Here is a 25,946-nt window from a genome sequence, read left to right on the forward strand (position 1 = left end):
AACTTCCCATTTGGATAAATTGATAACAGTCTCCTGGCATGCTGACGGGCAGTTGAGTCATTCTTTAGAATAATTTGTCTTAGAATTGTCAAGCTCAGATGAGAAGGACAAGTAGAAGGTAGTTCAGTCTGACTGCAGAACCAGGGACGTACTGTTCAGGACAAAACAAAAAAAATCCCACTGTCAGATTGTTCATAAACCACTAAGGTAAATTATGCAATTCAAGTGTGTTCTTACAGTGTCTTCCTGGCTAAAATGACACTGCTTCTGCAATTAAAATATGCATGGCATGACTTTATAGCTTTTCTGTATCATACACTTATTTAGAATAAGACTGATGCACTTTTTTCATCTAAATTAAAATGTGGTTTCTTCTAGAGTTAGAAAGACATAAAGATGAGGTAGATAATTTTTCTCGTGTTGTCCATTTTTATCCAATTTTAGTCAGTGCTATCAGTAGAGGGAGATGTCTGAAAAGAACAGGAGAAATTTGCCAAAGTCTTGTTCTTCACTTTTTTCTAGATTGTTCTTTTGAAGAATTTTTCCCTAAAATAAAGTAATATTGACATGACTGGCAGTTTTAAACTTTCTCTTAACTTGGATGTCTGATGGGAATGAGATACAGCATAACATGTTTATTATATATTAACATTTTACCATATACATAAAAAAATGATACAAAACTCCACCCATAGCACAGACTTACAATGTTTGGGTTTGACTTACGATTCAGGATTAAGTTGGTAAATAGAGTTGTGTGTTTGTAAAGGAAAGTAAGAAATAGTATGTTCCCATAGTGGCAGAAGGCTGTTATAACTCACTTGCCTGCTACAATTAATTTTAGAACTTCTGGCCCATCTGTTGCTGGTCTGGAGACGACATACACAGGCGGCAATGGTTTCTCCACGTCCTACAACAGCCAGAGATGGTTGAACCTGTACTTGTCCGCTTGCAAATTTCTGGACTTGGCCCTAGCTTTGCCATCTGAAAACCTGCCTCAGTTTCAGATGTGAGTAGAAGACACTGTCATTTAAGTTTTTGGATGTTTGTCCAAGCCTCTTGGTAAGATTTCAGTGTACAAAAACTTTGTTTTCCTATTTCCTTTCCTTTTCTGGCCTTCACCCACAGCAGTCCACAGTTCATTCCCTCCCAGTGTCAGAGAGGCCCCCAGAGCAAATGATGCTACACACCAAATGAGTTCAAGCTGGTTTGATTTAGCCTGTGGCAAGAGATTCTCCACACTTGTGAGCTAATCAGTAATAGTGATTTATTCAAGTATTTTATTTTTAAAGTATTTAGTTGCAGTAATGTCTAAGAACTCAAAATACACCCACACGTCTCGGTGACTAATGCATGAGATCAGACAACTGTATGTCATCTCAGCATGACTCACTTAAATTACTCCTGCATGATCTGTCTGGAAGGTGTCGCAACAAACCTGCTTGTGAAGGTGACCCCATAGGTTTTTCTTGGTCGGTAGTATTAATGCGTGCAGACTACTTCCTCAGTGCCTCTGCAACCCTGTTCTGTTGGGGAAAAAAATGAATGCAAAACAACTGGCATTTGCTGAAGAACCTAGAAATGAGAGGCCACCAAGGACAAAAAGTATCTTGTCTCTTCCTTTACACTGCACAGTAGCGACCATGTGAGAGCTGCCGCCCTGGCACAGCTCTGTAGACATTTGGTCACCTTTAATTATCCTGTTATTTAAAAGACACTTGTGTGGGTTAGAGGGTGGAAGGACTTGCATAGACTGTGTCAGTTTGTGCCCTGTAATGTTTCTAAATCAAAAGCTATTCTTGAAGGTTCCTTCCTTCATTTTATTTTCTGGGGATTTGGCTCATAATTCTTGTTCAGTTCTCCAAGCTGTCCTAATCCCCATTATTAGCCAATCTAGTTTTAGTTAGGTTATTACTGTGCATTTCTGGAAGAACAATAGTCGTGCTGAATCACACTGTCTTTTATGGCATTCTCATGGAGGCTTGGACTGAAGGTTTAAGGATAGAAACCTTGATTTCCTTTATAATGCAAGTAGCCTGTCCTTGCAGTGCAGCAAGGTTGGGGGGAGGAGGGAATGGTCCACTTGGTCTCGTTGGCCTATGAATAGGTAAAATAAATGGATTTCTGTTATCAACATGGTATATCGAGAACATCTTGTGTGTTATAGTAAGCATTGAAAATGTGCAACAAAATGTTTTAATTAACTTACATAATTTATAATTCAGAATTGCTTTCAGTTCACTTGCACATAATGAAGATGTGAATACTACGGGCTTTAGCTTCTCTGCCTTATCTGGCTCTTGGCATCCTTAAATACTTTAAGAACTCTAAAGGAATAAGGCAATGCCACATTCTCAGCCGTGTTAGCTCCTGCTTTTCAGAATGTGCCTTTCCTGTTCTTTCTTGTCAGGCTGATGTGTTTTGTACGGGTTGGTTTTGGGTTTTTTACCCCTGCCTCTTTCTTTGATCCTTAACTAGATTTCTCATCCACTCATATTTTTAGATCTAGCAGAAAAGCCTGCGTGTTCAGTAAGGATAATGTCTGCTTGTGTTATCTCATGACAGGTATCGTTGGGCTTTCATTCCAGAAGCATCAGATGATTCGGGCTTGGAAGTACGAAGGCAGGGTACACATCAGAGGGAATTCAAACCGTATGTGGTGCGTCTAGCAAAACTGCTGCGAAAGAAAGCAAAGGTATGTTGTTTTCTTTCAGTTTTGCTTTTCATTGAAAACTTTCATGTACAGTACTGGTTAGTTCTGAATATTTATTTATTTTTAACAACAAAGAATGGAAAGGAGTTTATCTGGTGTGGAAGATTCCCACTGGAGTAATCTCAAGTCAGCATCGGGCAAAAAACACATGTAGGTATATAAAACAAAAAAACCCCAAACCAAAACAAACAACAACCAAACCAACAACAAAAAAACCCCAAACCAAAACAAACAACAAAAAAATCCCCAAACCTGCTATGGTAAAAAAAAGACTAAGGTCAGTAAGTTTGGAGTTTCCCTTTAAAAGTATTATTTGAGTAAAAAGTAAAATATGCTTCAGTGTGTAATATATTTTAATGTAAAATCACTTACAGATAGACAGTCATGTATGTAGATACTAGTATAGCTAACTACCTTTTGAAGTAGAAGAGCATTTTTGTTAATAATCACATTTAAATATTTAGAAAACTGTTGCATTCCTAAAAATTATAGAACCAAGAGTTTTGAGACTGTGCAGAGCCAGAGAGGGCTGGGTTTCTTCCCTGAAACAATGATGATGAATGGAAGAAAGCAGCTGTAGAAACAGTTCTGGGGAAATCTTGCCTGCACAGTTTGTAGAGTGGAGCAGAATTAGGGTTGTTACTATGTTGGTGCATGAGGTATATTAAAACTCTAGTTTGGGTGGGGTGGAGGCCAGATCCACCCATGAAACTGCTGTAAGCTGTCCAAGCCCTGTCCTGGGGAGTTTCCTTCTGCTGCCATAAAGAAAGAAAAATGCTGGCAAATACTTTGCTGTTGCTGCTGTGAGGCCAGAGCCCCCCTGGGCAGGCACTTCACTGGGGAAGGTTGCTGGGTGGGCCAAGGAAACAGGGAGGAAGCTCAAAGCCATATGGGAGAAAGCTTTGACATTTCATTCTTGGTTTTCCCTCCACATAGATGGCATTGTCAGGGCTGTAACACTGGCAGCTTGCTTCAGCTACTGCATTTACAATTTTTAATCAGTGTTTTCACTGAGTAAAGAAACTCCTGCTGCCATAAAAGTGGCTACATAAAATTTAGGGATAACTTAACTGCAGGCAGATCTGAACTATTCAAGTCAAGGCTATAGGGTCTATAGGAGATAAAACAAGTATCTGAAGCACATCTGCATTCTACTGGTTTTGAACCATGAAGATGAGATGAAATTTCTCTTCTCACATGTATAAAGGAATAATCAATTTTAACGGATTGCTAATCAGGCATAGCCTCTAACCGTGATGTTCAGTGTAGTGAACTATACCTGTTAGAAAGTTGTCACGCTCCAAATAATCTTTCTGCATGAATTATAACTTACATATGATGTATAAAATATACATACTGGTAAGTACTGTATGTTGAGATAGATGCCTGAAGTCAGGACTTCCACAGTATGCTTCAGGAATATAGAAAAATTTCTGGAATTTCTGGAACCCCCTAGTCCTGGCAGCAGTTTCACACTGTGAACCATAGCTAGGGCTATGATGGTGAGATAAACATGAGATAATGAATATTGACTTCCAGGCCATTTCTTCTTTGTGCAGAGGAGAATACTGTTGCTTATAGCTGTGGGTTTTTCTTAAAAAATAAAGTGTTTCTGAGCAAAATGTTCCAGTGGATCCTAATTTTCCTTCAGGATGCTCTGACTGATGCTCAGATTCATGTAGTGTGGTGTTGCTCAGGCTGTGTTGTCTGAAGGAAACATGATTAAAAACCTCCTTCAGCACTGCTGGCAATAAACAGATGAACAAACCAGAGGTGCTGTTATTAGTCCTGGTGCTGTCACAGTGTCCTGGCCTCACTGGCTCCAGAGTCTGCCGTTTCTGGACCATGGACTCTTCGGGGTGGGTGATTTTTCTAGCTGAATCTGAGCACCCAACCAAGCAACTGCACGGCCTTCACGGCAAAGTATTATTTTGATATATGAAATGCAGTCTGAAAGTTCTCCTCTTTCCTTCCACAGGACAAACAGGAGGACTTTAAGACGGTGGTTTTGGAGGGAATGGAGATGGCCAAGCATCAGGTGAGGGTGGCCTTTGATGCTTGAGTTGTGAAATAAGCTCGCCATAGTAATACTGTCACCTCAAGGCCCTGGGCAGTATTTAGCCTTCAGTAAGAACTAAGAGAGATCAGTCTTGTCAGAGGACAAAGTTGAGAGATTTTTGAAGAATCATGAAGGCCCTTTTATAGATAATTTATTTTTAAGTTGGTTTCCCACATGAAATAGATTACAAAAAGTTAATGTTTTAAGAAGAATTATGATTGCAAATCATTATAAAATTGAATAATAAAATAATTTTTGCCAAATGGCAGGTGTGAAACACAGAATCCCTAATCGTTCTCTGTCAAATTATCTGTTGTTTTAAGTATCCAAGAAATGAATTAGTGGTGTTTGCTTAGCAGAGACTGCCGTGAGGAAATGGCTTGGATGGTTTGTATTTCATTGCTCAGAGAGAATTAGTATTTGCATGTGCGCCCCATTTGGCTGTTGTGTAACACTGACGCTTGCTGCGTGCTGGAGGTAGTCCGTGCTTACTGCTGGGGAGTGCTTAAGCACAGTAGAGAACCTCTCTGAACTGAAAAGCCTCTCTTCTGGGAATCCAGTGTGAAGTTTTTGAAGGGGAAACCTTAAAAACTAGTAGCTTCACTAAAAGTAGGAGACATCAACAACTGTGTTGGAATTCAGTCTTCCCTTTGTTCTAGTTCATTATGAGCCTTTCTTTCCTTGAGAGTTGTAGGGCTGGAATAGTAGTCTCCGGTGACAGGGAGCCAAACCACCAGATTAAAATACTAAATAAATTCATATTTAATTTTAACCTAATTGTTTTTTGTGAAACAGATGTCCTGTAGGCTCCTGAATTGCAAGACAGTTGCTTCATTTAAAGGGCAAAAATTGTATTTGCTTAAGTATCATCTCTTGAAGAAAATGTGTTTGCTCAAAGGCTGTTCAATCAGTAATCCTTACTGCTCTGCTCTCACTGCTGTTCTTCCCCTTTGTTCTCCTTGCATTACAAAGCCTGCTCCTCAGGAGCTGTGCAGCCTGGAGGGGTCTCAGACCCACCCCCCCCCCACCCCCCCACCCCCCCCCCCGCCCCGCCTTGGCCAAGGCACTGCCAGGTCAGCGGGAGACAGGCGCTGGTCAGAGCTGGACTGGGACATGGCTTTCCTTGATGTGGCCTTTCTGCTGCTTTTCTCCTCCTTCACAGAATAAAAACCAGTATTGCTGGAACTCTACTTCTCATACTGGTTTGTCAGTAACAGTCCAAACAAGGTGTTTCTGGTGGTGATATTGTCTAGATTTGAATGGTATTTTGACTCAAAGAAAGAAAAGGAAATGAGTGAAGAGTACCATATAAGCAGCTGGATGTTAGTGCTCAGGTATTTTGGTATGCAGATATTTAAGGCAACCTGAAACAGGGTTACAGTGTCCTGACACTGCCTGTGAGCATCTGGTGTGTGACTGCTGCCTTCGCTGAGGTTCCTGAAATTCTCTCCCTTGAAATTCTCCCCACCAAAATGGAAGGTGCGTAACCAAGGCCTTCTGAGAAGGCACAATGAGTAACTGAACTGTTTTCCTTTGAGGACAATGTCAAGTGTTTGCTCAGAGCCTCCATGTGCATTATTCGTCATACTAAAGACAGCACTGCTTTTGCTCTTCCTGAAAACTCTGAACTCTAGCTTCAAAGTGAAAAATGCTTCGTTTCTATTCTAACTTCCTCTGGGGTTTGTTGTCCCTAATGCTGGCAGTAGGGTGAAGCACAAGCATCACCAGAGACCAGCCTGCTTTGGAAAGCAGCTGAAGTATCACACACCTTCCCCAGGCAGCTGCAACCCTGGCTATCACCAGCTTGGGGGGTTTATGTTAGCCAGCGGGCTGCTGCACCTGGGGCAGCTCTTGGTGCCAGGGCCGGGGGTGGCCTTGCTTCGGGGCAGCCCAGTGCTGAGGCAGTGGACTCCAGTGCCCACCACAGCTCTCCTGTTAGCATCACGCTCCCAGCCCTTTCCCCTCACCACTGAGCAGAGCGTGGTGAGGGGACGAGCGGGAGATCTGCTTCGAAAGCTGCACTCCAGCATGCGTGTATTTTGGTGATAGGACAAATATTTTTGGAATATAGAAAAATACTTTATTTGGCATTAGTATTTTATTTTTACCTGTGCTTTTTCTGTTTTAGCCTGTATTATTTCCCATTTCTCTGTATTTACAGAAAAACCCAGAAGAGGACAGCTCAGGGAAAACACTAAGTTGGGAACCAGGTCACTTGCTTTTAACCATCTACACTGTTCGCAGTATTGAGCAGCTTTTGCCTTTCTTCAACGTACTCAGCCAAGTTTTTAACAGCAAAGTCACAAGCAGATGCGTTGGACACTCAGGGAGCCCTGTCCTTTACCCCAACTGTTTTCCAAGTAAGGACATAAAAATGGAGAACCTCAAGACCTTCTCCAGCAAAGCAAGACAAAAGATAGAAGAAATGGTTGAGAAAGATTTTCTTGAAGGCGTCATAAAAACATGAACCAAACTGGTACTACTCAGCTTATATGTAGTGTAACTATTTAAATGAAATACTGTATCTTTCCCAGTTGTATAGTATTCTTTTCTTACTTTGTATGTAATGAAATACTTAATGTTGTATTTAAGTTAAATATTTGTAAATAAGAGAAAAGTTCTGGATGTGGCCTGAATCAAGTTTAAATATTGGTGGCTCATATTGATTATGGTGCCTACTATTTACAGTACATGTTTTGTTGTCTTGAGTTCTGTCTTTAAAAAATCCTGAAAAATACAAGGTGCACATTTTTTCAATTTGTTTCCAGTTTATTTTGTCTTTTTTTATCCATTGGAACTTGTGCTTATTTAGCAAACTGGAAAATGCCATTATCCCAGGAATTAATACAGGACTACAATAAAAAATACATTTGTCAGAGGTAGATACCCTGAACTGAAAAATGTGAAGGAGGATACTTGTGTATTAAAAACATTACATCCCCTTCGCCCTGCCCTTCACACTGCTGGGGGGTAGTAAGGGCCACAGAAAGCAAATTTGTCTCTGTCCCTTTCCTCTTAAAAGGGATTACATTACTGCAAATTGCTTTCTAAGCAGTAATTTCAAAAAAGTATCTAATGAAGATATTATTATTGCAATAATACATGATTATTAGCAAATGCTCTTTCTCATTATATTGTTTCCCCCTTGAACAGCAGTGACCTGAATCTCAGGACCAGTGCCAGCCTCTGCCTTACACTGTCTGTCTGCAGATGACGTGGTTGCTGGGGGAAGGCAGGGATGATGTTTCCGCAGCAGTGTGCTGTGCTGCAGCTACTGTGAGTGCACTGAGGGTGGGGGAGCTGGACTTCAGGCACAAGGTGACAATAACCTCTGAAAGAAGCTGGGTTGGAGGCAGAATTCCTTCTGGGCGTTCCTTCTGTCAAGAAGTGAGTCACCTCTAAGTCACTTCAGCTTCAGAAGTTACACAAACTCAGGGGGTGGGGGGTGAGGTGGAAACATTCAGCAGCAAGGTGAGCAGCAAGAGCATCTCATTAAGAAGTTGCTAACAGAGGTAAAGAGGTAAAGCTCAGTTCTGATTAATCCTTGCTTCTCTCAGGAGGGGTTGGGTATGTCCATGCTAGCAAATAGTAAAGAAAGTAATATTAAAAAATAAGTCAAGTTATAAACTTTTAACTGCGGGTGTACCATTTGTTATATAGGCTGGGGTGGTGCTCCTTTTCCACCAGCGAGGTGGTAAACAGCCAGGCTTACTTCATGGGCGAGGGCATCTGCATTCTCCTGTGGAACATTTTAAAAGATATTACAGTGGCATCAGCATGAGAAGGTTAGAGCAAATATGTGGTATTTTCTGCAAATGCTGTGTTCCCTATATTGCTCTGTCACCCTGAGGTACCTTCTGCCACTGTGGTTGTGCTGGCAGGAAGAAGCAGGCAGGAATGTGTGAACGGGGAAGAGCAGGACCACTGCTTTTGCTGTCAACTTTAAGTTCACATGTGGACTAATTCTTAACAGCAGCCAAAGTTTATTTTTTTTATTTTGCCTCTTATGAAACCCTGCCCTTACAAGCTGCTTTGGAAACTTTTTTAACCCTGAGTTCTCAGAAGGCTGACTTTCTTTTCAAAATCATCTAGTGTCAAATCTGCCTTTATAAACATTTAACTTTTAAACATTAACAGTGAGAACATTAAACATCACTTCTATAAATAAAAGAAAATCCAAAGAGACTTTGTGATTACTAAGTTTTTTTTCCAAATTTAGCATCTGTTAAGTGTGATTAAATGATCATGTAAACATACTTCTCTCTCCATCACCTACTGCTAAGCAGAAGATTGTTTAACATAAACAAATCCACTTCATATACAAGTTGTTTAAGCTCTGACCTGTGTGTCTGCTTCAGCATATATTCTAACAACATCTTCTGTTCCTGATGGACGGACAAATGCTCGGGACAATTTGTAGTTCTTTACAAGTGCATCAATTTTCTCCTGTAGTCCTGGAGGTGTAACCGCACGCCTTTCTGCATCCGTTGTGTCAATAACTCGCCTGTCTGCAACCTGCAGCATCAGAAACAGCCAATTTATTTGTGTGCTGGAGCTGTATGATGAGAGCAGAATGAAAAAGGTCACATGTAAGACAGAACTTCAGGTTTTGATGTGTTGCGCTGCCTGAAAAAGAGCTCAGTTTGGGAGTTCCCTGCTTAATCCAAACACTTTGGGATCCCTAGTCCCTGAGCTACTGCTCAGCACCTGTAACTAAGAAGTCCTGACAGGACTCAGCTGCTTGATTTGGAAAAAAGGTCAGTTCTGAACCTGTCTCCTTGGTCAGCCTCTGAACTGAAGCTGCAGCTTCTCCCTGTAGATCAGGAAGCTTAAACTCTTGCCTCTGGTGAATTTAGAGCCCAGAGCTCCCTTACTGTGTCTAATAGAATGCTACCACGTGGGACCCTGTTCTGCCCAAGCTTTTGTCTGAATATTTGAGAAGATAAAGAAGTAAGGGCTTGAATATTTGAGTTATACAAAGTGGCACAGCAAGAAAAATCCAGCTGCCCAGCAGGCAGGGGCCTTAGAAAAATCCTATTTTTCTAATTTTAAAGTTAAGACAGAAATTCTAAGTTAAAATGTGAACTGTTTTGGATAGGTTTTTCCATTAAACATACTTGGCTATTATTTCATAATTTCTGTAAGTCATATTTTAGTCCAAGTGACATTCTGGTCCCTCCTCTGGGTTGTTTCATGGCTTGCTTGGCCCACTTCTGCCTTTAATGGGCTTTTTCAGCTCTAAAATAAAGTTTATCTAAGTATATATGCAGGCAAGAGATGCTCACAGCAGGGCCCCAAGAGCCTGCTGTAGCCTGAGCCAGCATGGCATGCAACTCACCTGAACTTTGAGCAGCCGATTCGGAAGGTCGGTGTAGATGGCATCCCACTGTTGCACAGTCAGACCTTTCAAAGCCAGGATTGCTTCAATAACCAACATGTCTGAGACAGCGTCACCAACTGTCTGTTTAGAGGAAGGGAAGAAACACTGGGGCAGTCAGTGAAGAAACAAAGGCATGATTTGATCAGCAAGCTCCCAGCTGAAGGGAGGGACAGCGCAGCCAGGCTGGCTTGCCTCTGTCGGGGTAACTGAGGGTGGTTAGCTGGTTGTGGGGGCGGTGGTCCGACCCTGTGGTAAGGAGAACAGCAGCATACTCGTACAGCTCTGCCAAGGGCAAGTGGTAGTCCTTGCCTCTCCTAAGGAGGACTGGCACCTCACCTTTGTTCTGGGGTCAGGATGCTTAAAGCTGGCCTGTGGAGTATGACTTGGCACTACCCCAGATGAGTAACAGCTGTGCTAAGCCAGGGAGTCCCAGGGCTGTGTGGACATGGGCACTGGGACACCCCCATCCTCCCGTACTGTGTAAGTTAGTGAAACACCTCAGATGAAAGTTTACTTGCTGTTGAATCATGACCAAGTCCCATCCTACTGCTAGTTTCCCATGCTATCCCACTCCCTCTTTGGGTTGTGAAGCCAGGAGACTGCACCAGATAAAAGCATTCTGCATCCACTCGTGTGAAAGTATTGCATCTTTCTAAAGAAGGCAGTTCTTGCCCTTTTCTTGTTGGCCCCATCTATCATGGCACCCTGCTTCCTGCTCCAGCAGTCCCTGCAGTAGCCTGATACATACTCACAAACGGGGTTAGCCCCATGACTGTCAACTTGGTGATTTGTTTCTCAGTTTTTACCTGATTAATCAGGTCAATCATGTTTTCAAGCACCTTTGCTGCTTCTCTTTTTTCATCATCTTTCTCCTCTTTTGCCAGTTGTCTTATTTTAGTTTCAGCAGCTTTACTAAATAATACCTAGAGTAAAAAGATGAGAGCTTGTCAGGATCAGCCCACATCACAAACTAGGTTATGTGCAGCAGTGAGGAAAAATTTTTACCATTTAACCCCAAATAACCATCACTGATGTTTGCCACCATGAATTCCCATCCTCACATAAAACACAGAGGATATGCTAAAGACAGAAGGGGGAAACCAGTCTGTTCTCAAACAAGGAGAGAAAAGCCTTGTTTATAAATGCAAGCAGAGAGAAAAGACCTCCTTCTCCAGCTAATGCAACTAAAATTTTGTACATATTGGCTGATCTTATGCATTACATGCTCATACTTACTGTACCATGTCCATTTGCCTCAAAATAAACACCAACATCAAACTCCTGGGCCTTGTGATGCAAGTGTTTCACTCCTGTTTTGACACAGTGCACAGGTACCTGCAGCCCAAGGATACACAGAGAAGGTTGAACAGTGTTACAGACTCCTGTCAGTAGATCGGAACTGCAGGTGAAGAGCCAGGAACTGAGCACCAACCCTGGTAGACTGTTACAAACTAACCTGGATTTTACAATACTGGCTCCCTAGAGCTAAAATTATCCACTATTTCTGCAGACCCGATTAAAAAGATTTCATTTATTCAAGTGGAAATAAAGGCTGATTTAAATAAATAAATAAATAAAGCCCCAAACAAGAAAAACCTAATTCATTTTCTGCTTCCAGGGAACATAGCAGATTTCTATCCAAACCAAAAAGATTACCTTAGCTCAATTTCCATTTTGAACAACACTTAGCCTGTTGTAGAAAATTAAACAACCAGGGTCAAAGTATCAAGGAGCCTTTACCAACACACTTCACTGCAAAGCCATAAAGTCCTCAACTTGTTCCAGAAATAACAAGGGATTTTGTTTAGCTTTTGCCAAACTTTTTTTAAAACTAGTAAAAGCTGACTAGAACTTCAGCTTTGCTCTCTTGCATCTCCTTAACTACCATGAATTTAGTCACCACTGCAGGTTTGAAAGTCATTTATTTTAGCCCAGTTTAAGTTTTCCTAGAAATCATACTACAGTAGCATTTATTTTAAAAGTAAACAAATTTGCAGTAAACAACATTTGCAGAAAACTACCAGGAAAAAAAATGGAGAATACCTTCAGTGTTTCCTCAAGGTAGCGTGTTGAACTCCCATTGGCATATGCTGTCTGCACCACTGCCATCTTTAAGGTCTGTCCCACCTGAGCAAATGAAGCAGCAAAGTGCTTTACTGTCCAACAGGCACGTAGCCAGATGAATAGGATAAATAGAAGGATAATCAGAATTATTAAACATACATTCTGCTACAGACACTTAAAACTCCTGCACACTTAAAACTCCTGAAAGGCACCAGCTCACAGAGAACATCTATATGTTTGAGACAATGTGAATTCTGTTCAGGTCTTTGCATGTCATGTTTTTTGTGGCTGGCTTGAAGCAGCTCTCCAAGCTTGGGCTTTCCAAACCCCTTTTTCAGATTCAGGAAGCTCAGTGCACTGGCCAGACACGGGGCATTACGTGAGGCCGTATACACAAGCAGAACAGTCAAAGCTTCCAGTGCAAAGCAAGCAAAGGCTGCTGGCAAGCACAAGTTCTCCTCACTGGCCAGCTTCTCTGCCACGGCGTAAGAAATGAGCTAATCTCTAAGAAAACAAAACCAGGATACCTTGTCTAGGTTTAATATCATAGACACCAAGTCTAAGAGGACTTCTGAAAAAGAAAAGCTTTTTCTCCCTATCCCATGTGAGGAGAGGATGTTATGAGGCAGATAGTGGTTTTGGAATGATGACATATAAACCCCTGGACTGCCACAACCAAGTTCTCATGCAAATGGAATGCCCAACCTTCATAAAGCTTCACAGACTTGCTGAGGGAAGGACTGAACCAAAAAATAATGAAAACTTAATGAAAGATACCAAAATAAAGAGAATGGAATATCAATACTTTGTATACCAAAACTGGAAAAGTTCTCTCCCGGTAAGAAAAGGTTCCAGGTTAAAATATCAGTGCTTAGATTTTTATTTGGTGTGTGGAATTCACACCTTTGTAAAAACAACATTTTGGCCATACCCATGAGGTGCAGGACTGATTTCTTTTTAAACTGGGTTCACTTTAGGTAGATGTGGAGAGACCACATACGTACAAACTAACACTGCTTCCGTAGACAATTTTACACATCACAAATAAAAGCATCAACATTCATTTCATACATTAGAGTTACCTTGGCAAGAAGTTCTTTAAGGAAGATACTAATTAAAGTTGCTATTTTATCTCCATCAATTAGGTGAAAATGGCCAGTTGCATCCTTATAGTAATAGACAATTCTATCTGCATCGCCATCAAATGAGCAGCATCTCTCATTGGGCTTCATGTCCAGCCCTATTGCACACAGAGTTAAAAACGCAAGTTAGAGGTAGAAAAAGATACAAAATGTTTCAATTAGTAAAAGCAGTGTCTGTTTCAGAGCATTAGTTTTCTGTGTTTGACTGCACAGAGCTAATTTAGGCATGAGATCCACAGTGGGACTAAGAGACTTGCAACAGGGAAGCTGTATTGAATGGCAACTGAAAAGTGCATATTCAGATCAAAAATATAAATACTAATATCAAAAATGCAGGTTCTCTAAACATTTATTATGCTACACCTTCTCTCCAGATGTGTACAGAAATGAGTCCCAGAACTACTGTGTGTACACATCTCTAAATTTTGGAAACAAGCACTGAATGTCAGTCACAGCACAAGGTTAAAAACCTTGCAGCAGCAGAACACCCACCCCTTTTCTCACGCACTTGGCCAGCACAGCACACTGACTCACACACCGACGGCGGCGGATCGCCTTCCCCCGCCGCGCCGCAGAGTGAGCCCGTGTCTGCCGAGTGACAGCCGGGGGCCTGCCCGGCACCGGGGCAGGAGCCTGAAGCTGAGCTCGGTGGGCACGGGGCACTCGCCCAGCCCTCCCTTACCACTCGTGGGAGTGGGGCCGCGGCATGTTGCACACCCCTGGGCGTGGAGGCAAACCACACTGGGGCAGAGGAGGGCTCCAGACCACCTCATCTGCATTTTCTGGCATGCCGCAGGTCCACTGCGCACTCTTGATATAACACTACTATGTACTTCACCCTCCAAGACACATGGGAATTAACTATTTCTCCCTTGCATCAAAAATGCTTTTCTTCAGGAAATATTTCAGGTCTGTTTAATTTTATTCCACTCCCACTTAACAGATCCACATCTCCCCTTTGCTTCCTTTCACAGCAGACACACTTTCCTAACACAAGACAAGCATGTACCCCCATGCCAGCAAAGCCATCACTGAAGTGGCACATAAATCCTACCGTTGAAAAACAACCCCGCTCACTCCAAAGCAACCATCACCAAGATCTCTCTGAGCTGCACAAAAAACATACAAGAAGATCTGCTGGCTCATGTTTATTTTGCTTGACATTCAATTTATACAACAATGTACATAATGCATAAGGAGTACCTGCCTCAGCAACTTGTCAGGTGTAATGCCCATAGGAAACAACTAGGAAGTAGTCACCACCCGACAGCAATGCCACACAAAAACAAACTGCTCTTTTATTAAGGTACATCTTTCTTTTCTTCAAGATGCCGGCCACATTAACCTCAGGGTCCATTTCTCAGAAACTGCAGCTGGCTGCTCCCTAGGCTGAGTTCAGAGTCCCTCAGGAACTCAGCAGGGAGCTCCAAAGGACACGCTGCATACTGTAAACCCTTCTTGGAAAAAAACATTTTAGTATAGAATCAGACAGGAAAACCGGCCCACGTTGCTGACACCGCGTCCTTCAGAGCACAGGAAACTATACCCCAAAACTTGCCTGTTTCTTCTCCTGCATGCCTACACTCATACAGGACAATACATCCCATGGCCGTTGAGGTCCTCAAGCTAACATATGAGGTAATGGCAACTGCAACGTTTAACAGGTTGAGACTCCCTGTGACTTTAAACAGGAAGCTGGTCATTTAGTTCAGTGAATGATTAAGAAACCACATTTTCTTTTCAGAACACATCCCTGCATGGAAACAACCAAGGAGTTTCCCCTCAGTCCCCATTAAAGCCAGGATCCAGACGTGACACACAAGCACCCATCCCGGCAGGGACTGCCACTGTGCTGCCCTCCTTTCTACATTTCTCCAGCATGCAGGCAGCGTGGCGAGGGGGAAATGACACCGTGCCTTGGTGTTCAGATTTGGCTAGCAGCTGCAGTGAGGGTGCAGTTGTCAAAAAGAGAACCCAGTTTAGCCTCAAATAACCTAATATCCAAACTAGCCTGCTCCTCCCGTTCAGGGATTTTCTTTTACACACTTTGCAGGAAATTGGTTGAAATAATTTCCTCACTGGTTTATGTCAGTCAGTCAGTCTGCTGGCACCAAACTCTAACTATCTCAGCTCTTCCTCAGGAACCCAGAAAAGTGTCTGCAACCCCAGCCCACAATGTCAATGTTTCTTGATAATACAAAGGGAAGTAAAGTCAATAACAGTAAGTCAGTCCTGACTGATCTTTGGACTCCACCAGCTTAACATTCAGACTGGATTGTCAAACATATTTCAGCCAGTCAGAGACACACTGTACTCCTCCAAACAATTCAGAAGAACATAAACCAGGGATGTGCCCAACCCAGTCATATGATTCTCTTTCCATGGCGGAAGCAGAACCATTCATGCAGTCACTTAATAACAAACAGGGAGCTCAGCTTATCCGAAGATGATATGCCATTGCTAGACCCTGCACTTTCAGATCTGGAGAGGAGGTAAAAGGATATCAAATTAATGACTACGTACCTCTAGGGGGTTTCTGGTGAACTTTCACAAAATCTGCACCACATAAGTGATTGAGTTTCTCCTTAGTTCCATCATTATACACGTGAATTAGCACCTCCTCTGGAAAGTAGGACTCCATTTCTGACAGTTTCAGGGCTCCTATTCCATTGGCACAGTCAATCTTCAGGTGCCTCTGACTCTCACCAGAGCTGGGAGACTTAGCACAAGGGAAAAAGGGGCAAAGTGAACTCATACCCTAGTGAAACCACACCTAGAGGCATGCTGAATTTGAAACTTCAGACCCAAACTGGCTAACAAACAGAAGATACTAACTTTGTACATTTGCATGAGGAAGACAACACCTACTATTCACCTGTTTTATCAGTTCCGTAAAAGCTTTGGATAGTTTTTCGTAGTAACCTTCGAGTGTTGCTTTCCCATACTGCCCTTGGGTGTTTCGACAGCAGACCATGTAATGTAGCTGTGGTGTTGTCACCAGACCATAGTCTAGCATAAAATAAAAGGCACAATATTCAGAAACAGAATACTAAATTAATTCCTCCTTAAAAGTTGTACTGTATTTGCTATTCTACAATGAACAGATAAATGCAGTGTAGGGAACCCATATGAAATTTTTCAAGTTCTGTTATGAAAAGATGAAACCCCCCACCTTACATTAAAGCCATACAACTGCCCTGAAAGAAGATCATTATAAACAAAAATGGAAATGGTGTCTGGGCTACTGCTTTAGGTCTACATAACAGAATCACATTTACATAAAAACTTGAAATCAGACTAGAATTGCAAAAGTTAACATACCATGGTACTGGCCACCCAGAACGGAGATACCATCTATTACTGACTGTGAAAGTTTCTCACTGCTTGGCCTGGAACACAGCAAATACAACTGATTATCTTTGCAGAAGAAATTTATGTATGGACTTGGGAAGGAAGCACACATGGAAGAAGACTCTACAAGCTTCCTGTCAGTAGACTTAGATTCAATACAAAGAAATTCATACCTTTTTCCATTGTAGGTGCCTACCAATAAAGAAATTTGAAAGCCACCACCCCAGAGAATTGCAAAGACAAGTAAACTGCTGAACACACGTGGATGTTACACAGTACTCACAAAAAAAACCCTAAAAACAAACTCACAATAAAGCATCCTGTTCAGAAACAGTGCTAGGAAGTTCTCATAACTATCAGGGAAGCTAATACAGGAACAGCATTGGAAAACTTTTGTTTATTGCTATAATCATAAATTAACAGGTAGAAGACTAGGCACACACACACACACACAAAAAGCATAATCTGGCTGTGGAGGGCTAAAAATCCAACAGCACCAACAGACAAAACATTAGCACCTCCATAAAAGCAGCATACATCAAGAGCATTCTGTAATTACCTCGTGTCTCTACCAATAAAAACTGAAGCATCTTTGTGATGGTTCACTGCTGCTTTTTGGCAGATCTCAGTTATTATTCTCTGTAATTCTCCCTCCTCTGCATTTGCTAGTTGTGTAGCATACTCTTCCCAGGAAGGGTGCAGCATTTCTCCAAGAGGGTCAACCAGCTTTACGCCATTATCTTCCTTAGAAGAAAACAGAACAAAAAATAGTAAGCCCAAAAGTGGAAAACTTAATAAATTCTCTTTGAAGACAGCTGACACATGATTCAATCACATTGCTGCTTTAAACATGGCACATTTCTGGGAAGCAATTGTTTAGCTGTTTATTTAAACCACCACCAAGCCCAGAAATGTAATGTAACCAGCATATTAAGTAACCGACTTTTCCCCTCTTATAATTTTGGTATGAAATTCATTTGACATTAAAACGACATAAAGGGAGATTCTAATAACCTAGAATGCTCCCCAGCAGCAGAAGTCTAAATGCCTGATTTGTAATTGCTGCATCTCTATTTTTCAAACTTGCAGATTTTGCTCAAAGGTTCATCTCTTCTCAAGGGTACTCCTAGCTTGCCAACATACAAATTTCCTACATTACAGCATTTCCACACGAGAGAAAATGGTGCTTGTGTGTACAGGGAAAAGTAACTTCAAAGATGCCAGGGATCATATTTACAGGGAGCAGGCTAAACACATGCTTTAAGCAGGTCCAAGTGCCTTCAGGATCTGGTCTGTCGATACCATGAAAGGCTTTGGTTCCACCGAACTGACCACATCTACCTTCTTTTTAAGGAAAAGCTTATTCTTACTTCAGGATTGTGAGATGCCGTAACCATGATGCCAATAGTAGATACCACAGCTTTGGACCTGAGAACTGCCAGCAAGCCCATGCGGAACATGATGTGATCAAGCTGTTCAGCCTTGGTGCGAAATCCAGCAGTGCCATACTGAAGAGTAAGTCCAGCAGGTTTAGGGTGTAATGCTGAGTATTTTTTAAGGGCTTCAGAATCCATTTCTAGAGAAGGAAGTAACACAGATACAAGTGAGAGAAGTCATTATAATTAGTTTCACATTTTGCACTTTATTTAATTTTGAAGCCCACAGATACCTTAAACCGTTCACATCAAATCCCTCGGTGGGACTGTGAGGGGGACCACTACCAGAGCAACCCATGAAGGAGCCTCTATGTTCCCCGCACTGCACGAGACAAACAGAACTCGACCAGATTTCACCAGATGACAAAGGGATGATGTGATTTAGGTGGGGAGAGCCACAATTCTCAGTCGGCTGGATCCAGGGATCCTAACAAAGTTATTGCAACGGGCTGGCCATTTCTCACGGTGACATCATCCCCTCAGTGCGCTCGGCCACATCTCCACATATTAACTTTTGACTTCAAAAGCAGACTGTCCTCCCTCTTCAAGCCCTTGCAGCCACAGGGAAGCGGCCAGCAGCATCGCCTGGATGTTTTACTGGGATCGCGGCTCTGCTAAGGTGCCCTGTGCGAACTCCGCGCGCACCCACCCCGCCCCAGGCACCTGAGCTCAGCGCGGCCAGCCACCGGGCCGGGGAGCGCCAGCCGGACGCACGCCACCACGGGCGGCTCCAGCAGCCGCCGCCCTGCACGGCGGAGGGCCTCGGGGCCCACGCAGCGGGGCCACCCGGGGCCACCCGCGAGGGACAGGACCCCACCGGGGCCCCCGCGCCGCGCACCACCCACCTGCGGCCGCCGCGCTCCCCCTGCAGCCGGCGCGGCCACGCCCCCAAGCGGCGCTCGTCCAATGGCAGCGCGCCGAGCGGGCACGCAGCCGCCACGTGGCGCGTGGGCCACGCCCGGTCGTCAGTCACGGCCGGGGGCGGGGGCAGGGCGCAGGGGCTGGGCACCGGCCCGGGCCACGCTGCAGCGCTGTCGCGCAGAGGAAGGGCAGTGTTAAGGGCGGGAAGAGCGTCTTCGAGAGCAAACCGTGTTTCTCTGGAACAGATTAAGCTCTCGGTCACACCAAGTCTTGCACAACTTCACTGACGTCACCCACGGACTTCCAAGTTGCCGCCCCAGACACCAGCTCACGGACATAAAAAAATGGCGTCTCCATTTTTGTGCTCTTTCGTGCCGGTGCGGCACCAAGCACGGCTCTGCCTGGGTCTGTGGGGCACCGGGCGGTGCCACCCACCCCGGGACAGCGGACGGCACCTCCCCCAGAGGGCGGCCTGCCGTCATTTTATTCCTCCCCTCAGCGACGCCCACCCTTCCCAAGGCCCCCCAGTGCCCCCCACCGCCGGGTTTCCCTGCCAGGCTTTCGGGAGGGGCTGCGCTGAGGGAGCTGAACTCAGGCGGGAACTTCAGGATCGGACTCACGCCTTGACCGTAGGGATTTAAAACGGAGCGGGTGACTGGCGGAGAACGGCGTGCGCTCCCGCTGCTCCCGAGCTCCCCACAACACAGCGCGGAGCCGCCGCCGACCCCGCCCCGCGCTGCCGGAGCGGAGCTGACCGCGCCTCTTCCTGGCCCCGCCCCGCCGAGTGCGCACGCACGCCGCCGCCCGGCGGGGGCTCGCGCAGCAGCGATTCAAGGGGCGCTCTGAGGGCGGCGGCGGCGCTGGGTCGGGGGTTGTGCGTGGCTCCCTCGCTCAGCGGCCCCCAGCGGGGAGGCGGCGGCGGCACGAAGAGCCGTATCGCCCCCCCTCCGGTCCGGGTGGCGGCGGCTCTCCTCTGCCGTGGCGGCTGAAACCCGTCCGGCCCAGGTGAGCCTGCCGGCGCGCATGCGCGGCCCGGCGCTGCCGGCGGCGGCTGCTGCTGGCCGCGGTGCCATATCGCCTTCCCTTCTGCAGCTTGGCTGTGGAGCACGCCTGTAAGGGACTAGCTTCTCAGTGTTTTGTACCCTGCCGTGCTTAATCAAATTCTGCCCTTAAAAGATAGCGGGGTGTCCCGGCGGAGGCCGGCTTGCTCGGTCGCGCGGCGTGGTGCTAAACCTGTGTGTTAAACCCCGGGGTTTGACTCCAGGCCTCTTGTTCCAGGTGTGTGTGGAGGACAGTGCAATGGCTGTCGCAGTAAAAGAATGCCTGGAGCTCCAGCTGCTGGAAGTGGAAATGCTCCTTTCAATGTTTCCCAGAAAAGGTGAAATAAATCTGGATGAGGATGCTGTGCCCAGCGTGCAGCGCTACCTGAGAAACACTGATGGAGCTCTGCCCCCGCAGCTCGAATATTCAATTGCTATTGATGTAGGGGAGGCAAAGGTGAGAACTTCCACGTAGATGTGTTCGTATGTGTTGTTTTATTTACCATTTGTGCACACACTTAAAAACTCTGCCCTGAAAAAAGTAGAAAAAACACCCAGATTCTGTTTGCTGTTTCAAAAGTCAATAGTAGCAAAGAAGTCTTGGTTTTTGTTATTTATTTGAGTCTTAACTTTGGGCAAGAAAGCCTAATAGAATTGCAGATGGGAATAGGCAACCAACATCAGTGGCACATGCAGCATTCCCAAGACTTTAGCTAGGGTGGTGCTTACATGAGGGTTGTTAAGTTTACTAGTTTAGAGAGTTGTGTGTTACAAAGACAATGCTCCCTGCATGGGAATACGTATGTTGGCCTTTAAATTATTCTAGCAAAATTGCCCTATTATATCTCCCTCCTACTCCTCTCCACATGTACTAACAGTCATTGATTTGTCTTTGCATACAGTAATGTAAAAATAGCCCCAAATGGCAGAATACTGTTAAGAGTCACACACACTAAAATAACACCAGTCTATAAATGGGGAAACAAAACTTACAGTGTAAGGAGTTCCAGTAGTTTAACCAATTGAAGAAAAGGTTACATATGACAACTAAGTGTTGTAAATACTTGCATGGAGAACATAGGTCTGAGTGTATAATAATGCAGTGACTGGAAATTGAGAACAGACAAACTCAACCTAGAAGCCATTTTCCTCAGAATAAGGATAATTAAACATCAGAACAATTTACTGGTAATGAAGTGGCCTCATGATCATTTGTAAACTTAGGTACAAGCTTAGATATCTTTCTAAAATGCACCCTTTCACCAGCCTCCAGAGAGGTTTTATGAACTGTGTAGCAAGGGCTTGTGCAGGAAGAATTTTTGTTGCATGGCAGATTGTCAAGGGACTTGGAAAGATAATTAGTCATTTCACGATTCACTTCTCTCTGCAGGACAAATCATATGATTGTATACTGTAGTAAAAGTCCCCTAATGGTATACAGCAGCCTCAAGCACTGAAGACACATGAATTATCTCGGGTTCCTGAACCAGAGATAGGCTTCAGTATCCAAAGAACTGGTGCTCCATTTTAAGACATTTTAGGGGTAAACAAGAGAAATTCAACAGCCCATGGTTTGCATATCAGGCAAGATAATCTAGAGGTTTCCCTGGCCTAAAATGCACATAAATCTTTTTATCCCCTATAATCCTGAGAATGCTTCCTCCGTTCAGGTGAATACTTGCTTAAAATAATATTAATGCCTCTACATACAATATTTACAATCATAAACACTGTTTTCTATAACTCTTGGCCTTGTTTTCCTGGGGTAGATCCAGCAACTGGGCTGAGTTCATTGGTGAGATGTGGGTTTGGTCAGGGACAAGACTCTGGAAAGCCACTTGACTCTGACAGACTGGTAGTTAATTGCCGTAGCAACACTGAGCACGTGCTGAGAACATGCACTAGAAATATCCCCAGGGGGTAACTGGGTACCTTCTTTCAAGCCAAGGCATTATTTCTGTAAACAGCAGAAGAGAGCAGCCTTGATAACATTAGATATGTTGCAAAAGTCAGCATGGTGCAACAAAAGAAGAGGAGCAGGCAAAAGAATGGGTTACGGGGACAAAAGGAAAGTGGAAGTAATTCCAGTCTTCAGGATGCTGCAATCTTAATTACATCTCCTCATAATCTGCCTTTGACAGGGAAGAAGAATCTACCATGTCTTTCAGTAGCTGCAGGATTCATTTTCTGTTTGTGTGTGTGTACTCTGTTTTTAAGGTGAAAGTGGAATTGCAGGTACTGCTGCCTCATATGTATCCTCACGTAGCTCCTGAGCTTTTTGCGAGGTCAAACGCACTGCACAGACAGCAACAGTTGCAGCTCAACACTGGTCTCGCTTCTCACATCAGCTCTCTGGATTCAGGTGAACTGTGTATATATGAAGCTGTGCAATGGGTGAAAGACAACAGCCTGCCTTACTTGGAAAACAGTCAGATCTGTTCTGAAAGTGCTTCAGAAGAAGCCGTAGTTAAAGAAACATTGCATCGCATGTGGATCTACAGCCATCATATATATAGGCAGGAATTGAGGAAAAAGATTTTTGACTGTGCAAAGAAATTAAATCTGACTGGCTTCTGCCTAACAGGGAAACCTGGTGTCATCTGTGTGGAGGGACTCCGAGAAAACTGTGAGGAGTTCTGGCGTGTTATTAGGTATCCCAACTGGAAGCATATTTCATGCAAGCACGTGGAGAATATAGAAACGGAGGGAGATGTCGATCATCTTCGTCTCTTTCATGCTTTTGAAGACCTACAGTTTCAGGCACATGGTGATTATGGCCTGAGGAATGACTATCACATGGATCTTGGCCAGTTCCTAGAATTCCTGAAACAACATCAAAGTGGACATATTTTTCAGATTTTATTTGGTGTTGAGGGCAAACTTTCAGACAAATAAGAGAAACTGTGTAAGGAATTCTCATTTTGAACAGCAAGAGGTGACACTAACATTGAAATATTGTGCCTTGTAGCTACTGTGAAAAGGGAAACTTTAATATATGATGAGAACGGTTCAAGTAGTTAATCTTAGGTTCTGTTCTGAACTGCCACATATTTTTGAGAGGCATTTACTTATTTTCTGAGACACTAAAATTGGCGTTTGTCACTATGAGCCATGCCTCAAAGTGCTTGCAAGGTGATATACATCCCACACTGTAGTATCCTGAATTACACACTTCTGTCTCCTCATCTATACTGTGCTGTGTGTCACTAAGCTGCAGTGCAGACTTGTAGTTAACTTCTACATACAGCTGTGGGATACCAAAGTGGCTGCAGTCACAGATTAAGGAAATCTCCCCACTACATTCATGAGTTAGAGCATGCAGTGTCTTCCACTGCTTCACAAAGCATCTGTTCTCACTTGATTGAATTAATCCATGAAATGCAAAGACGTGTGTCCAACCACAGGACCAAGTTTTGCTTTTAAATAAAGGGTGGGGGGAAGGAGAAAGAAGCCCACATCACCCCATCCCTTGTATGCTTTGGGTAGTACCTCTACAATTATATTGCCAGTACCACCATTTTTGCAATCCTCTTACCATCATCTCATTACGGTCTGGTTATGTTAATAGTAACTTTTCAGCTGCTCAACTCATGGCATTTTATATTTACATTGTTAGGCCAAGCACCTTGGAAATTAAAATGTTTAAGATGACACGAAGTTTAGTGTTTCCTCTGTTTTTCCCCTACTTTACATAAGGAAATGCATGTAAAATACAGAAAAATGAAAAAAAATATATTTTAAATAATTTTACCAGTCTTTTCTATGTCAGATTAGTACTGAGAGACAATTTTCCAGCAGCTTGTAACAGGAAGTGATATTAATGGCTCATTAGGCAGCACTTTCCTGCGGGGTCATGTGCTGAGTGTCTATTTAGGTAGTGAATTGCAATTCAGTCTTCCAATTTATAATGGATTGTCACATTTAAATGTCATCAATATAATATGTAGATGAAGACTGCAAAGTCCCCAGTAGCTGTCTTCAGAACCAGCAGCTTATCACCTTCCACTTTTTGTCACTGAGCACCGTAATACGAAAATTGGAACCAAGCAATAAAAGCAGACTTACTGTTGAGCTGGAGAGGTTTGGCTGTTGGAATCTAAAAACGAGGCCATTTCAACAGCAGCTATTTAAAGACTGTGTTTCAGTACACCCAGGTGACAACTACAAAAATAACAGATATTATTTCAAACAAAACACAAGGAAGTGTTTTAATACTCTTCTCATAATAGTAATATATTGAAATACAGAGGATGGCAGTGTTTCTGGTTGCTCAGAATGATGATTAACACACATTCCTTCACTATGGTAAGTATATTGTTTGTATGATCATAACTGTGGCCAAAAGCACAGTAAGGCACAAAATGTTGACAGGTTCCCATTCTGCAATGAGGGAGAAAGCGCCTCTCCTCTTTCTGAATGCAGGACCTGCAGTCTGCAGCTGTGGCAGAGCTGAGGGGCTGGACAAGTAAAGTTAATTTTTAGTTTTGTAGAGATAATCTCTACAGCATGATAGTAGGAAAAAAGTTTATGTTCACTTTGTTTCCAGAACTGTCCAGAAAGTATATTACATTTTTCTTGGAGTGGTAATTCTGTAACAACTAATTATTCTTCAGGGGTTTTTTTAGAACGTTGATTTATGAGCGCAGATTCCACACAATCATGACTCAAAAGCAGTTAAACAATATGCATTGAGTCCTGTTGGGAAGTTGCCAAGTGATAAACTTTTTCCTTTAAAGTAGCAAAACAAACCGGTTTAGAAATAGGCCTTACCCATGACATTTCAACCAGAAGGAAATGGGAAAGGCAACACTGGCATAGATCAGAGAGTCTGAGCAGGAGGAGGAGAGCTGTCTAAAGCTTTATTCTGAGCACAAGCTTTGTTTGTTCATTTTTTCTAAAGGAAGAAGACACCAATAGTAAAATCCAATCGTGTATCCTCCTAAGGAAAACCACAGACTCATGACTTTTATTTCTGGAAATACTAATTGTGAATCCAGAATAATGCAGGTCCCTGGATGCTTCCGGTGAGGTTTGCAGAGGGAATCACTTTTTTGTAGAAGAATAAGGGTCACTGCCAGGTGTCACATTTGATAACTGGTTGAGAGATGAGAAAGGGTAAGTAAGAATATATCTTTAGTTGAAATTATGTGTGTAGATGAACATATTCAGCATGCTGAATTATGAATGGAAGTTGTAAAAACTATTTTAAAGATCATACTGAAGAAATTGAGCTAACCAGATCGTTCAAATAGTAGTAAGCAACGGAAATAATCCATTAATATCAAAAAAATTAATAAAATGTGTTTGTTCCCCCCATAATAATTACTCATTTAGTAGATGTCACGTAGGTGATGTGGGAGTTTGTTATAAAGAATAAGTTTTTCACATACAATGTGTGTTTAAAAATACATTGGCCTCAAATACTACAGGAATTCATTAGGTTTAATAATAAAAAACCCTACCACTAGCCAAGTAACTGATACTTGTAAGAAAATAGTCAAAAAGAAGCCTATTCATAACATTCTGATACTCCCCCTTTGTCAAGAACATGGAGTCCAAGCACTTCCGTGAACTTCAGGCCAAACAATGGCAGTGTATCAGAACAACAGTTATTTTGGTTGGGGAATGAAATCTTCAGTCATTTACAGGACTTCAGCTTAGCTAAGTAATGTTAAAATATTCTAATTAGATATGAACAAAAGGTTCTGCAGTTCAGTTCTTGTTAGAAAATTTCCATTACTCCACACCGGAGTGACCAATAAGGCTTTTCTTTGGAGGAAAATATTTTAACCTTACTGTTGTTTAGAGTTTTGGGATTTTTTTAAAATAATAGCTTGACAGTTTATGCAAATTACATTGTGATCTGTAATGGATTAAAGAGTCATTGTATGCATTTCTTA

General features: G+C 43.2%; 3 protein-coding genes across 17 annotated transcripts in view; 2 read left to right on the forward strand and 1 right to left on the reverse strand.

Moving 5' to 3' along the window:
- Nucleotides 1-8,141, forward strand: part of DOP1A (DOP1 leucine zipper like protein A) — a 68,473-nt gene extending 60,332 nt beyond the window's left edge. For 10 of the 14 annotated variants that reach the window (XM_074861947.1, XM_074861944.1, XM_074861949.1 and 7 more), the window contains 4 exons: nucleotides 845-1,009; nucleotides 2,566-2,695; nucleotides 4,692-4,751; nucleotides 6,934-7,529. In XM_074861947.1, the coding sequence (XP_074718048.1) occupies nucleotides 845-1,009; nucleotides 2,566-2,695; nucleotides 4,692-4,751; nucleotides 6,934-7,239 (661 nt within the window). In that variant the 3' untranslated portion in view covers nucleotides 7,240-7,529. Of the gene's footprint in view, nucleotides 1-844; nucleotides 1,010-2,565; nucleotides 2,696-4,691; nucleotides 4,752-6,933; nucleotides 7,530-7,925 lie in introns of those variants that run through there. The other 4 variants (XM_074861954.1, XM_074861957.1, XM_074861951.1 and 1 more) reach the window with 3 other exon arrangements.
- PGM3 (phosphoglucomutase 3) lies at nucleotides 10-19,477 on the reverse strand. Its single transcript, XM_074861960.1, has 14 exons — nucleotides 18,991-19,477; nucleotides 18,080-18,285; nucleotides 17,269-17,453; nucleotides 16,680-16,747; nucleotides 16,234-16,367; nucleotides 15,882-16,077; nucleotides 13,299-13,456; nucleotides 12,196-12,279; nucleotides 11,389-11,487; nucleotides 10,959-11,075; nucleotides 10,111-10,233; nucleotides 9,114-9,287; nucleotides 8,419-8,511; nucleotides 10-151 (listed from the first exon to the last, which is right to left on the reverse strand). The coding sequence occupies exons 2-13, from the start codon at nucleotides 18,281-18,283 to the stop codon at nucleotides 8,425-8,427; spliced, it is 1,629 nt and encodes a 542-aa protein (XP_074718061.1). The 5' UTR covers nucleotides 18,284-18,285; nucleotides 18,991-19,477; the 3' UTR covers nucleotides 10-151; nucleotides 8,419-8,424.
- On the forward strand, nucleotides 18,174-25,939 carry RWDD2A (RWD domain containing 2A). 2 transcript variants are annotated; one of them, XM_074861962.1, is made up of 3 exons: nucleotides 18,174-18,224; nucleotides 20,285-20,503; nucleotides 22,264-25,939. In XM_074861962.1, the coding sequence occupies exons 2-3, from the start codon at nucleotides 20,306-20,308 to the stop codon at nucleotides 22,939-22,941; spliced, it is 876 nt and encodes a 291-aa protein (XP_074718063.1). In that variant the 5' UTR covers nucleotides 18,174-18,224; nucleotides 20,285-20,305; the 3' UTR covers nucleotides 22,942-25,939. The 2 variants fall into 2 exon arrangements, with proteins under 2 accessions (XP_074718063.1, XP_074718062.1); XM_074861961.1 differs by lacking the exon at nucleotides 18,174-18,224 and adding an exon at nucleotides 19,847-20,011.
- The last annotated feature ends 7 nt before the right edge of the window (nucleotides 25,940-25,946 follow it).

This window comes from Strix uralensis, chromosome 3 (assembly GCF_047716275.1).
Source record: "Strix uralensis isolate ZFMK-TIS-50842 chromosome 3, bStrUra1, whole genome shotgun sequence".
Classification (NCBI taxonomy): domain Eukaryota; kingdom Metazoa; phylum Chordata; class Aves; order Strigiformes; family Strigidae; genus Strix; species Strix uralensis.

Excerpts from the sequence above, each read along its gene's own strand:
- PGM3 (XM_074861960.1), bottom strand. The coding sequence starts at position 18,283 with ATGGATTCTGAAGCCCTTAAAAAATACTCAGCATTACACCCTAAACCT. Across the intron at positions 17,454-18,079 it reads CGGCATCTCACAATCCTGAA|GAAGATAATGGCGTAAAGCT; the intron begins GTAAGAATAAGC and ends TTTTCTTCTAAG. Across the intron at positions 10,234-10,958 it reads TGATTGACCTGATTAATCAG|ACAGTTGGTGACGCTGTCTC; the intron begins GTAAAAACTGAG and ends TCCTCTAAACAG.
- RWDD2A (XM_074861962.1), top strand. The coding sequence starts at position 20,306 with ATGGCTGTCGCAGTAAAAGAATGCCTGGAGCTCCAGCTGCTGGAAGTG. Across the intron at positions 20,504-22,263 it reads TTGATGTAGGGGAGGCAAAG|GTGAAAGTGGAATTGCAGGT; the intron begins GTGAGAACTTCC and ends TCTGTTTTTAAG.